Source organism: Vitis vinifera, chromosome 13 (assembly GCF_030704535.1).
Source record: "Vitis vinifera cultivar Pinot Noir 40024 chromosome 13, ASM3070453v1".
NCBI lineage: Eukaryota > Viridiplantae > Streptophyta > Magnoliopsida > Vitales > Vitaceae > Vitis > Vitis vinifera.
The window spans coordinates 1,199,020-1,212,301 of NC_081817.1; the positions used below are offsets into that span (position 1 = coordinate 1,199,020).

A 13,282-nucleotide genomic window follows, 5' to 3' on the forward strand; every position below is an offset into this window, starting at 1 on the left:
AAAAAAAAAGTGTTAAAATATAAAAGGAAAAAAATAAAATAAAATAGAATTATAGTTAGAACACATGATTTTAGGAATGTTAAAACATGGAAGGAAAGGAAAAAATAAAAATAAAAATTAAAACACTTGATTGATTTTAGGAATAAATAAAGAAATTTTAAATTATTAAATCTTTTTTCTAAAATATTCCTTTATTACAAAATTTTGATAAATCTTTTTACATGGTGTGGATTAAACTGAAAGGTCATATTTCAATTTTAAAGTACGGAAATCAATGGCTTCTGGCATACTTCCCAAGTAGTGAAAGCCACATTGGCCATGCAATCAGACTTCAAGCCTCTTCCATCCTGACATACTCATAGGTGGTGTTTGTTTTTTTGACTTTTTATTAAAAATAATTTAGTTTTAAAATTTAGGTTATTTATTTTTCTACTTTTTCATGTTTTATTATAAACTTTTTACTAAATAGAAAAAATCAAATATGTAGCTTTTTCTAAATATAAAAAATAACATATTGGTTTTTTTTACTTTTTAATACTTAATAAAAATAAAATACTACAAAAACAAACAACCTAATATTTAACACTGTTAAGCATTAAGGTTCTATTTAGAATTAAATAAAAAAACAAACATCACCACAACCTCGTTATCCAAGACTGGTACCGCATGGCTCAAAGCCCTCACTTCTCCATCATCAACCACAACTCCTCCTCCTCTGATCCTCTCCTCACCCACAACCCCCACGAGCTCATTCCTCTCCTGGAGCTGGAATCCTTCGGCGAAGACCCCAAAAACAATATCCAAGATATCCCTTCTCCAAGGATCCTCAGCACCCACCTCAATCTCCTCAACCTGCCCGACTCCGTCCTGAGCTCCGGCTGCCGGGTCCTCTACATTGCCCGCAACCCCATGGACACGCTCGTCTCGTACTGGCACTTCTTCAACAAGCCGCTCGGCTTCTCAGTCCTCTGGACGTGGTTTATGAGGAGTTCTGCAGTGGGACTTGTTGTCGCCTCGCGTATCCGGTGGTCCACGTTGCTGCTATATGGATGGACACGTGATTCTCAACACACAAGGGGTTCTTGATTCAGCGGTTGCACCTGCAAAAGGCATCCGGACAGGGTGTCCGGACGCACCCTCCGATGGTTTTGTTAGCCATGGTGAGAGAGAGATATATAAATCAGTTGGCCTTTTACTAGGTATCAAGAGGTTACCAGGGGATCCCTTTCTTCTTCGTGCGAAGGTATATATATACAGCTTCAGGGGTACTGTTCCTCTCATTAATGGTGAGGAGATATTTTATGTTGTGATGATGACAATAGGTGTTAGTAGGAGCATTATCGCCCTACGAACGACCGTCAGAAACCATGGTAGGTGATGCGGCTGTCAGAGATCGTGGACAGTGATTATGTAGAATGATCGTGGGAAGTGACTTGCTGTCACTTCCCCTTGTCTTCTCACTCTGCAGGTGATGAGATGTGGGTCATGGCTGCTTGTTGTGATTGCGTGTAAGACTCGCTTTACTTTAATTGACCATCCAAACGATTTATATCCGGATGGCTCATGCTGATCATCCGGATGTGTTGTGGAGACCATTCGGATGTCTACGCTCTGCCTGCATCGTTTGCTCTTCCTTGGATAGGGCTTGGCTTTCCTTGAGGTGGTCCGGATAGGATAACTGCACCATGCATACCTTTAGGGGAATCCAGATGATGATGGTCCGGATGATAATATGTGCCACGCGTCACCATGAACTGCGTGCCACGTGTTTCTCAAGGGGAGGGGTCCCTACAGGACTGTTCCGGGCGGTTTGTATTTTGATCATGTTCTGGAGTACAGGAAGGAGAAAGAGAAGGAGAGTCTACTGTTTTTGACGTACGAGGAGCTGAAGGAGGACCCGGAAAAGCATGTGAAGAGGCTTGCAGAGTTCTTGGGATGTTCGCTGGCTTCATCTGAGATCAAGGAGATTGTGAAGAAGAGCAGTTATCAGAGGCTCCGAAACTTGGATGTGAATCAGAATGGATCAGAAAAGGTTCACTGGAGTGGAATTGGGTTTGGGTCTTTTTTCAGGCAGGGAGTTGTTGGAGATTGGAAGAACCATTTGAGTCCAGAGATGGTGCAACGGCTCGACCAGATTGCGAGCCAGAAGTTTGAAGGAAGTGGTTTAGAGTTAGAATCCATTGTTAGATCTTCATGAGAGGAAGGCGAGTGTTCATGGTCAATCATTTCTGGGAAGCACCTCTAATCTCTTTAAACGAAACAAGATTTCTTGCCTCATATATTTGAGTTTTGGAAGCATCCAGTCCAGCTAGGGCCTGGACTTATTAATTTTAGGCCCAAAAGGGTGGGTTAGAAAACATAATGATTATGAAGACTCACTCTTTTAGAAGATAATTTTACCCTTTAATATATTTTTTATATTATTTATAAATAAATTAAGATTGTCAATGATGTGGGGCCCATACATGATGATAAGTACAAGTTGATAAATGATATGGGACATACATGATGATAAGTACATGTTGATAGGCAATCAACGGTACATTTTTCAACTTGAAAAAATTGTTATCACTTTTGAACAATTAACTATTTAAAAATTTGTTTTTTTTTTTTAAATTGAGATTTTTTAAAGAACCTTATAAAAAAACTAATTTTTAATATCTCATAAATAAAAACCATATCCTAAAGTTATTATATCATTTTATCTATAAAACATACAATTAAAAACTTTGTTATCATAATATAATAAATAATTATTTTTTACGAGCACTCATCAATTGAATAATATATAAATATTCAATTGACTAACACACACCTATTAAATGGAATAACTCACAATTATTCATTGGGTAATATAGCACGTGAAAAAATTAAATAAAAATAAATTAAATTATGTTATAATATATTGTAATGATAGTGTATTTATATTGTAAGTATAATGCATTCATGTCGTACCTATATTTTATTATAAAAGTAATAATTTTAAAAATGTTTATTCATACCCTATTGGTATTAACACATCATATTAATATATTAACAACATTTATTTAGTGTTTTGAAATTATTTAATAATTTTTGTATATATATATATAAACTACGTGAATTTAAATTAGTATTTCATTTTATTTCATAAATTATTTATGATATAGGTATGTTGTGAAATATGGTATGATCATACAAAATTACCATTTTTATAAAAAAATTCATAAATTTCTTAATTAGGTTTTATTGTAATGTATTATAATGTAAGTGTATTTATATTGTAATTATAACATATTTTTGTTGTACTTGTATTGTATAATAAAAGTAATAATCTTAAGGATCACCTTTTATACCTTATTAATATTCAACATATCAAATATATTAACATCATCCACTCGATACATTGAGAAAACAAATTTATATGAAAATTAAAAAAAAAAAAAAAACACTATGCAAAGGTAAAAAATCATATAAATTTTTTAAAATTATTTTATTATAAAAATAAAAAATGATTAAACATTTTCTATCATTTTCTTATTATTTTTAGAGAATTTGAATGAAAAATTAAATATTTTATCTTCCTTAAATTTAATACAAAAACATAATTTATCAATTTAAACTTATAATATATATATATATATATATATATATATATATATATATATATATATATATATATATATATATATATATATATGAAAAAATCATCATTTTTATTATATAATTATAAAACTTATTTTTTTCTTCATAAAATTAAAAATTAGAATAAAAATAAAAAAAGGTAAAAAAACAATAAATGATATTTTGAAAATATTTTTTAAAAGTATTTTTGTTTTAAATAGTAAATTTAAATAACAAATTATATATAATTGTAAGGGTTAAACCCAAAATTTTGATTTAAAATTTAAATATCAATAATTACAATAAATGTGGGACCCATGTACCATAAATGTATTCACAAATAAAGTGAAGTGCTTTAAATGATTTGAATTTTAAAAGTTTTAGTTAAAGGACAGTTTTGGTATATTAAGCTTACTAAAGTTCACTCCAATAATTATTAAAAGATACCACCTTTTCTAGTAATTGTTTTGGCCAGCTTACCCTTTTAGATAATTCTCCCTTAATTTTAACAAAATTTGGAAAAAAAAAAAGATTTAAATTTAATAAAATATTAATTTTATAAGTTTCTTCAAATTCATTTTATTATATAAAGATGAAATAATTTTAAAATACATACATTTTTATTTAATTTTAATTATATTTTTATATTTTAAAACGTACAATGAATTCTCAGAGTTTTATCTTAAGAACTTTTCTAAAATGAAATTTACATCTCACCTTATGACCGTAATGCTTTTTCTGGACGCAATCGTCCTTTATAAGTTGATAATCATACCCAACGTTTATTTTAACATTCATGACGTACGGCCGTGATATACTCACTAACATCTAACGGACGGGAAGAAAATCACTAGTCAGACGCCCACATTGACCAACGGCTTTAACCGCAGTAAATTAATTGCGAGGAATCAAAATGCGCCACATTGCGTACCGCGTTCTCATTGGCTCCGCCATTTGTGTATTTATTATTATTATTCTATCTGCTTGATCGTAAGATTCCTCCTTCGTCCTCTTTCTCAAAAAGACTTGCTTTTGCTTCCTCATCTACTGGATTCCCAAAATTCTGAAATTCGTAATCGGAAATGGGAAATGCCCTGAGATTTCTATATGCCAATTGTTGCAAGCCTAGCGCTTCGGAGTCGGAGTCGCTCGGACCTCACGGCGTCTCCACCTCCACCGTCGGCGTCTCGGCTCTCGCTCACGATCTCTTCCACTTTGAAATCACTTCCCAAGTACTTTTCACGACATAACTTCCTAATTTTATGCTTAATTCTGTGTAATTAGCATAGTTTTTCTCTTGATTGGGGATTTTCATTTTCCCTCTTTTTTTGTGGTTTCAAGGTTCCTGAAAAGCTCAGCCAGCATGTTGTCTCATCCAAGAAGGCTCAGGCAAATTGGTAAATTCTCGAGGGATCTATCTTCGTAGTGTAGGATCGTGAAATGACAGAATTTTTTTTCGCATTATGAACTGAATTTTCTTTGATCATTAATGTAGTGTTAGATTTTCCCTTTTGGGAATGCTTTCAAGGAGCTTCTCTGTTAATAAATGAGGTCAATTTTATAAGGTGGAATCATTGAGGCCCTCTGGTTATCATCCAGAATCCCAAATTGAGTCTCTCCACTCCAGTATTTATGTTTTATAAGGTGAAATGGGATATAGGGTAAAGGACAAGTCCATATCACCCAGAAGTTTGCTTTTTTGTTTTGCTGATAATTGAGATAAATGTCTCCATGTTTGGGTGGATTCCGGTTAGTTACATATATAAGAACATATTGATCAGTAGCCTCCCCCTTTTCTTAATTACTAAGATTTTAGCTGAAAATTGTGTGATGTAAATAGTTGATTTGCTGCACATTCTTGATTTTTGTTGGTTTCTTGGTGGTAAATAAAGGTATAACAAACTACTGGAGGCATGGAGAGAATCAAAATCACCACCAAAAACACCTGAAGAGGCAGCTAGGCTTGTGATTCAGACCCTGAAGAGACACAAAAAGGCTGATGTTGAGGTACACCAAGAACTCTGGAAGCATTGTGGAAAATGCTTGGAACAAACAGAGGTTGATTCTAATTTGGTAATTCATCTGTTGTTGAATGTTTTGTAGGGGCTTCTAGCTTTCTATGGTCTCCCTCTTCCTCACACTCTGGTTCAAATTTCATCTGGGTTTCCAACTTCACTGCCCCAAGGAGTGAAGTTTGAATTGCAGACACTTCCGGTATCAATAAAACAACTCTAACAACTCAGATTATCATAATCAACGTAATACTGAAGTATTGTTGGGCTTTGATGAATGATTTCAATGAAACTAGGTGGACGTTAAAGCCGTGGCAGATGGGGATACCATAACTGTTTACGTGAGTTCTACCGACCCAAGGGAGTCGGCCTCTGTTCCTGGGGAACTACAAATCTTAGCTGTTCAGAGAGCAAAGGCCCGCTCAGAGAGGAACTATGCAAAGGCAGATGCACTTCATGATAAGATCATTGATGCTGGATATCGGTTGGTTAATTAGTATTCCCCAGAAATTCCCTTTCATTAATTAGATCCATGGATCATTGATTTAGAGTTGTTTTCATGGCAGAGTGCTGAATTTTCAAAATGAGGAGGTTCTTGCTAAGAAGTATCGAATTCGACTAAGGTATAACTGACTGTTCTAATAGGATAGCATGCTTGGATCTTCAGCATGCTCAGTGAATAGTTAATGCTTAATGATTTTGTAATGGGAATGAGCAGAGGAATAGATGCACCAGAGAATTCAATGCCATATGGGAAAGAAGCAAAGGAGGAGTTAGCTATGCTTGTTCAGGGAAAGTGTTTGAGAGTCCTAGTATATGGAGAAGATCGATATGGACGCACTGTAGGTGATGTATATTGCAATGGTATCTTTGTACAGGTACTGTTTTCCTAATACCCCGTCGATTTCTAGTTTCATAGCAACAGTTTATTAATCCAAACTAAGCTCTCTCAGGAAATAATGCTCAAGAAAGGGTGTGCATGGCATTACACAGCCTATGACCAGCGCCTAGAATTTGCAACAGTAAGTAACCAATTATCTTTCCTCGATCATTCTAATTCCTCATTGTGCTAAGAAATCTATACCTGTGACATTAGTGGGAGAAAGAGGCCAGAGCAAAGCGCATTGGTTTGTGGGCTTCACCCAACCCAGAGAAGCCATGGGATTATAGGAAGGACCGACGTGAAGGGAGATGATATTGCCATTAGAGGAGCAAAGTGATCTTCTGGACAAGTGTGGCCTCCTCTGGGCTGCCCGGAACTCATATGAGGCAAGCACCTAATGCAAAGAAGGCTCACATTTTCAAGACCAGGGAATGCTAGCAGAAAAGAGAACACGGCACTAAGAGATGGAAATTATGTTTCATTTTCATGTATTGAGCGTATTTAAGATTAATTGTATTCGCCGGTGTTTACTGCTGTCTTAAGTTGTAAACCAAATTTGAAGCTTGAAATGAATGTTCCAAAATATTTAAGCATGTTCTTAGTTTCTCAAATATAACCCATATGCAGAACACCACTGGTCAAAGCGAACTCTCAAAAATTAACAAGGACATTGATTTTCATCAACTAAAGCATTAACAATTAAGTAAAAGAGAATGAAAGGTGTAAAAAGGGCAAGAACTCTCTTTATTCATCAACATAGCATTAATTGCCTCATCAATCCATCAATTTCCACAAAAAATTAACATGAAAAGATTCTATCACAGCCCCAAAAACTTCAGTGAAAATAGAGCAAACAGTTCTTTTTACCATGTATATAAAAGATTAAAAAAAAAAAAAAAGTGACAGTTAATGTACCCACTAATGAACAAAAATTCGAGAAAAGAAATGAACTAAGTAGAGGGAAAAATGAGACAATAGAAGCTGCTGATTGTTACTGAAACCTGGCAAGCATGTAATTGGCACAGGCCAAGACAAGACTGCAAAAGACAAAAAGGCATGGATTAGTATACAATAGGAGGGCTATAAAATTCAGGTTTTATAAAAAAGGATTTGCAAGATTGACTCATTGTGCCACACAAAGTATTGGTACCATTAATTATTCTTCTGGTATGAGAAATGAATGTCATGCTAAAAATCCTGCCTATACAGAACAGATGAAAGTTAGGCCCAAATAATTTTTAATAGGTGTTTAGCAAAGTTCCCCATCCAATCCGAGTCCCAGGCCAAGATTGGCCATGTAGTCTAGTACTAGATTTTCTTTCCTGCGTTCATGAGTTGCCTTGATTTACATTTGTTTACAGTTCAAAATTTTATATTTTAGTTTTCTCATTATTATCGGAACGAAAGAAGTCAATGGCCACTCTCATTTTCATTTCAAATACAAGATCTGTCCTGTTTTGCACTCAAAAATTTTCACTGGGCCACTGTCCCATCATTTTTAATACTTGCAAACCAAAAAGTCACCACACCAAATCCTATAAATTAATCACAAATAAGACCCAGTGTATTTCAATGTTAAAGTTCTGCTTAGGGCTTGCCTAAGCAAGTATACTTTATCATACCGGTTTAGTTAGAAACATGTGTACTTTTATCATACTGTAAAAGAATCCAATCCAGACAACTATCACAGGACCTTGCCTATGCAGAATGAAGAAGGATTTGAAAAACACATTATCAGCATGCAATTAGTACAGGGTAGATAAAGTGAGTTGAAATGCAACTCCATCATGCATTTGATTATCTCACATAATCTTCTCAAGACAACAGCAATACACCATGTCTTAAGGAAATGATGCTGGCTAAAACATGCATTTATTAGCATAAGCAATTCCATCAAAATGTCATCAAGCAAAGGCTTCCAACAATGTCGTGTACAATAAGAAACTGAAGCAGTGCCTTGGTTTTCTCCAAGTTAATCTCCTTCATAATTTGTCTTCACATATAAGCATATATTTCCTCAAAGATTTGTCTAAAATGCCCATGTAAAGAAGGAGGGATTCCTTGGTTTGGGCCGAAGAAGCAATGTCACTTGATCATTATCAAACTAACTGCAGTCTTTTTCTGTCCATGAGGATCCCACCAGAGTGCCTTCTACTTCTAAGAGGCTATGAACTGAAAAATGAGAAGCTGGGATTCTTGGGTAAGTATGGGGTAGGTGCAGGGTTACTGAGACGGAATGGAATGCCATTGCAAGACAACAAGATCGATGCTAATTCTTAACCATCTCCACTTTCTCATGCTAAAAATCATTCTCCACTTACTAATGCTAGAAATCATGGAGTCAGCCACAGATTCAAGGTGTCAGGCAGAGTTAAAAAAGGTGATAAGAAAGCATCTTGTTACAAATTTTCATTTAAATTATATGATTTTTTTTTTGGGCACTTTGTAAAGTATCAGTGAAGAAGTATATCATCTGTGCATTAGAGGAAAAAGACCAGTTTTTAAATAGACAAATAAAAGGAACCAAGCCTGCTCTCGTTGGTTTTATGTTGTTAAATAATTTACACAGTAAAGGTTGAAACAAGCTACATGTTCATTCGTAGACACCAATAAAATAAATGTTTATTCATAGAAACCTATAGAGCCAAATGAAAGACCCAATGGCCAGCATAACCTTTGTGCATGGCATTTCAATGGAAACAATGAAAAAGAAAATGTAAATGCAAATAAATCATATCATCCCTTTATCTTGATAAGAACTCACCCAAAAGCATTCTCAACTTCATCCATCCCTGTACACCACTCTCCAATTACTCCTTCCTCGTTGATAATTGATCCGAACATGAGACAATGAAAATATTTACTGCTGAGTATGTCCTAGCCAATCACTATTCATGTATGCTCCTAGTTTTGACTGTTAAAAGGAGTCACATATGATACAATCTCAATCCTGTTCATCTTTTTCTTTTTCTTTTTTCAAGGGCAATTATATATATATATATGTGAGTGTGTGGGTGTGCGTGTGTGTGTACATACATACATACATATACCTAACTAAAAAGAGGGAGGGCACAATCCAAGTGTGCATGAAGTTTTTTTTTATTTTTTATTTTATGATAGGCAAAGATAGATATGTATAAATTAGAAATAGAAAAAATGAAGTACATAAAGAACATTAATAAAAGAAAACAACAGATACAAAAAGCTTTACACTGGCCTAACCTACACCTAAGCTATCGATGGAATCTAAGATGGGAACACTATGAAGCCAAACCAAATCAACAGACTAAGCAAACAGGATTTTAGAAGAAATCTCTTTTTTTCAGATACACCAAAACAAGCATAAACAGGCAGGGCTTCCACACTCTCATGTGACTCTTCCCCCCTCCCCCCAAACTATCATGCCAACCAAGACATATCTCTCAACAGAAAGGTCTAGAACCAAGAGACCTCAGATAAAGTGAATCCCAAGGACCACAACTGCAACACCTTTCCACAATGAATAAGAATGTGATGTCCATCTCTTCCCCAGCTTTGCAAAACCAACACCAACTAACAAGGGACCGATTATACCTTCCAAGCTGATCTGATGATTCTCAGTCATGCTCATCTTAAAACATTAATATTATAAAGTACATTTCAGTAGTTTTAATTTAGATTGGAACCCCAATATAGCATCATCAACCAAAAGCTTAGAACAAAACTCATATTGTCCTCAACCAAAATTATTTGCCAAGATATGCCATGGGAAGTCTTCCTCTATATGTCGGTTAAGCTGGCCCATTACCAAAGCAAAAGAAAATGAGCATATAGAGTGACATTATATGGATCTATCTCACCACTTAAGCAACAATTTTAACCAAAATTAACCCAATAGAGAAGATCCAAGTACACAAGCTCAAACAACACCACAAACTTGCGTATATACTTTTGGGTGGTGTTGGTCCATGAATGTCAGGATGGTTGTGTTTGGGTTGCATATGTCTATAACTTGAATAAAATAAAATAAATTGAGAACAACTAAGTGGAAAGACAAAACGAGCAACAATTAGGAGTTCACCCATTGGAGCTCTTGATGGTCTAGAAATGCAATTACACCATCTACAAAAATGACCATATCCACAATGGTTAAGTGGGAAGATATTTCGGTGTTTTGGCTTTTGCATTCCAACAGCTACCCTTAGGGTGAAAAAGTTGAAACCGATAGAAATAACCTCCAGACAGATTATGTGACTAAGCTTGCAACAACTTAGCTTTTCAAAGTAAAAGGAACATAAGAGTGATCATAAACCAGTATAAGGTATTTAGTACAGACTTTAAATCAGAGGCTTCTTTTGACCACCTTATTCTTTAAACAAAGCCTTATTATCATCTACTATAAAAGAAAAACTAGGAGATAGGCCCTTTGCAAGCCCCAATTTCAATTAGAGCACAAAAGTGAGAAGGAATAACTACATTGGTCTTCTTCCCACAGGACTTTGCAATTTTTGGGGTTGGAAAGTGCATGTAGTGCAATATTTTATTTTCCTACTGTAAACAGTAAAGACAATTGCAAATTTGTATGTTTGATAGACTAAAAAGAAATTCAAATAAAATTTAAAAACTCGGTCCAAGAAATTCAAGTCATCATTTTTCACATGCTCATCTTTAAATTGGATAGGAAAGTACATTTGCCTTCATTTTTCATCATTCTTCAAGTCGTCTGAATCAGAGTCACTTGCATTGTAACCTAAAAGAAACCAACCCACATCAATCATAACAAACAAAGCTACTATTAATGGTCTGAAAGAGAAAGAGAGAGAGAGAGAGAGAGAGAGAGAACACCTGGATGCTTATCACCAACTTTCAAAGCTGACGATCGACTCTTGGAAGCTCTACTAATCCAAGCCCGGCCCTGAATTGCCAAAATTAAAAATAAAACATAAAGTAAAACATTAAAAAAAAAAAAAGAAAGTCCCAAGTAATCAAATCAAAGAAATAGAAAATGCTAATATCAACAACTTGACAGATCAAGCAAAGCAATGAATCAAAATTTTCTTCACCCTGGCCATAAATCTTATTAAAGGGGGAAAAAAAAGAAACAAAGTTTTGAATCCTTATAATATGCCGAGTCTCTTCAAGTCAATAAGTCTTATATTCCCGCTCAACTATGCAAATAACTTGTCTCTCCATTGAGCAATATTTAGAAACATGTCTTTTATAGCAATCTAAGATCCAATTCTTCTCCACATTTTCTCAGCAACCAAACAACTCATATGCGGGGAAAAACTAATACTACCCTACATCCCCTAAATCTCGTATCTGGACAAAAAAAACAGAAAGAAAATTAAGAAACCAAAAAATAGTATTCATTACAACAATCTAATTTTCACTTCATACGCGTCCCCAGGAACACCACAACCACAATAAATATCTAACACTCAAAAGTTCAATGTCCCATCTTATCCTAATTTTTCTCATAAAGCAAGCACAGCATAAAGGAAAAACAAGGGTGTCAGCACACACATGACCATGATGACAATGGCGCTAACAACAAAAACCCACAAAAATTAAGAAGCCCAAAAGCAAAAGAAAACTAGAAAATCAATGGATTGACCTTCTGAGCATCTCTGGAAACTCCATAGCCACTGAAGTACATTTGACCCACCAAAACCTGCATGGTTGTGTCACCAGCTTTGGCTTCTTTAAGAGTGTCCTGAAACCAACGCTTTGCGCAGTCGGAGACCACCTGGGCCAGCGGCATCCGACGCTGCCCCTCTGAGCTCTCCATCTTCAACCTCACCCGTTCCGAGCCGAGTCGTGCCCCTCTCAATTTCGTTGTTTCTGGAGGCGAAACCCGGTTTCTCGATATGGGTTTTGCGTGCTTGGGACTTTGGAACTTCTCAGATGTAACAACCCTAGCGAATTCTTGAAGCCTGGTTGTGGTTGGGAGTGATTTTCCCATAAAACAAACAGAGGGAGAGAAAGAGAAGGAAAGTGATCGGAAAACTTTGGGATTCGCTTTTCTTTCTTCCTTTTTTATTTATTTATTTTTTCAGCTTTTTCTTTGGTAAAGCCTATTTAGTGTTTTTTGTAGTCAATGATTGGGCCCGTAAGCCCACAGTATTAGTCTTGGACAGATACTAACTGGGTTGGACTAAAACTCGACGGGCCACTTCTTTTCCTTTTCCTTTGTTTAGCCCTTTAATGGGCCAATTACACTACCAGCCCAAATAATTGTAGCCCAAAATAAAATGTCATTTTTATTTGTTCCATCTCCTATCTTATTTTTTCACCTTTATTTATTGTTCATAGTTTCTTTTGTGTTTATACGTGTTTTTTCTTTAATTTGTCTTGCTTTTGTTTTTTTTTTTCACCACTAAAGAATATTATAAAAATCTTAAAATATAGTTTATATTTTGGGAACTATATTTTACATATGCATTTAATTAAAATTAGAAATAATGTTGATATTTAAAAAAAATTAATTAAATAGAATTTTGTTTATTATAAAAAAATAAAATAAAATATATAAGGGACATTTATGATGTCTTATATTAAATGAGGGAAAAGTTTCTGACACTACATAAATATAAACTCTTCTTAACCATGTAAATGTGTTTTAAAGTAGTGAGAACCCTTTAAGCGTAGAGCATATAATATTTATATGATTGGGTGTGGATTGTTACAATTTAATTATCTTTGATTAATTTTGTTCGGTTTACATTTTTTTTTTCTTTTGCTTATTCAAACAAAATATTTTCTAATTTTTAATCCATTTTCTTTCTCATGGTAAGAAAACACT

General features: G+C 34.7%; 3 protein-coding genes across 6 annotated transcripts; 2 read left to right on the forward strand and 1 right to left on the reverse strand.

Annotated features, from left to right (window-relative positions):
• The first annotated feature begins 666 nt into the window (after positions 1–666).
• LOC104881104 (cytosolic sulfotransferase 12-like) lies at positions 667–2,197 on the forward strand. Its single transcript, XM_019224033.1, has 2 exons — positions 667–1,025; positions 1,840–2,197. The coding sequence occupies exons 1-2, from the start codon at positions 667–669 to the stop codon at positions 2,195–2,197; spliced, it is 717 nt and encodes a 238-aa protein (XP_019079578.1).
• A 2,333-nt stretch (positions 2,198–4,530) lies between these two features.
• On the forward strand, positions 4,531–7,091 carry LOC100265624 (staphylococcal-like nuclease CAN2). The gene is made up of 9 exons (XM_002278429.4): positions 4,531–4,835; positions 4,945–5,000; positions 5,496–5,610; positions 5,707–5,817; positions 5,912–6,099; positions 6,182–6,238; positions 6,334–6,493; positions 6,569–6,637; positions 6,712–7,091. Exons 1-9 carry the CDS (start codon positions 4,686–4,688, stop codon positions 6,808–6,810), a joined length of 1,005 nt encoding a protein of 334 aa, XP_002278465.1. The 5' UTR covers positions 4,531–4,685; the 3' UTR covers positions 6,811–7,091.
• A 128-nt stretch (positions 7,092–7,219) lies between these two features.
• LOC100253518 (uncharacterized) lies at positions 7,220–12,539 on the reverse strand. Of its 4 annotated transcripts, none has more exons than XR_787116.3 (4): positions 12,095–12,539; positions 11,323–11,392; positions 9,263–11,227; positions 7,220–7,535 (listed from the first exon to the last, which is right to left on the reverse strand). XR_787116.3 is itself a non-coding variant. In XM_010659904.3 (4 exons), the coding sequence occupies exons 1-3, from the start codon at positions 12,440–12,442 to the stop codon at positions 11,175–11,177; spliced, it is 471 nt and encodes a 156-aa protein (XP_010658206.1). In that variant the 5' UTR covers positions 12,443–12,539; the 3' UTR covers positions 7,220–7,535; positions 11,173–11,174. The 4 variants fall into 4 exon arrangements, 3 of the variants coding, with proteins under 3 accessions (XP_010658206.1, XP_003633434.1, XP_059597529.1); XM_010659904.3 differs by having other exon boundaries at positions 11,173–11,227; XM_003633386.4 differs by having other exon boundaries at positions 11,167–11,227.
• Positions 12,540–13,282: the final 743 nt, after the last annotated feature.

Excerpts from the sequence above, each read along its gene's own strand:
- LOC104881104 (XM_019224033.1), top strand. The coding sequence starts at position 667 with ATGGCTCAAAGCCCTCACTTCTCCATCATCAACCACAACTCCTCCTCC. Across the intron at positions 1,026-1,839 it reads GTTGTCGCCTCGCGTATCCG|GAAGGAGAAAGAGAAGGAGA; the intron begins GTGGTCCACGTT and ends TCTGGAGTACAG.
- LOC100265624 (XM_002278429.4), top strand. The coding sequence starts at position 4,686 with ATGGGAAATGCCCTGAGATTTCTATATGCCAATTGTTGCAAGCCTAGC. Across the intron at positions 6,239-6,333 it reads AAGTATCGAATTCGACTAAG|AGGAATAGATGCACCAGAGA; the intron begins GTATAACTGACT and ends GGGAATGAGCAG. Across the intron at positions 6,638-6,711 it reads AGCGCCTAGAATTTGCAACA|TGGGAGAAAGAGGCCAGAGC; the intron begins GTAAGTAACCAA and ends CTGTGACATTAG.
- LOC100253518 (XM_010659904.3), bottom strand. The coding sequence starts at position 12,442 with ATGGGAAAATCACTCCCAACCACAACCAGGCTTCAAGAATTCGCTAGG. Across the intron at positions 11,393-12,094 it reads TTTCCAGAGATGCTCAGAAG|GGCCGGGCTTGGATTAGTAG; the intron begins GTCAATCCATTG and ends TTGGCAATTCAG. Across the intron at positions 11,228-11,322 it reads AGTTGGTGATAAGCATCCAG|GTTACAATGCAAGTGACTCT; the intron begins GTGTTCTCTCTC and ends GGTTTCTTTTAG.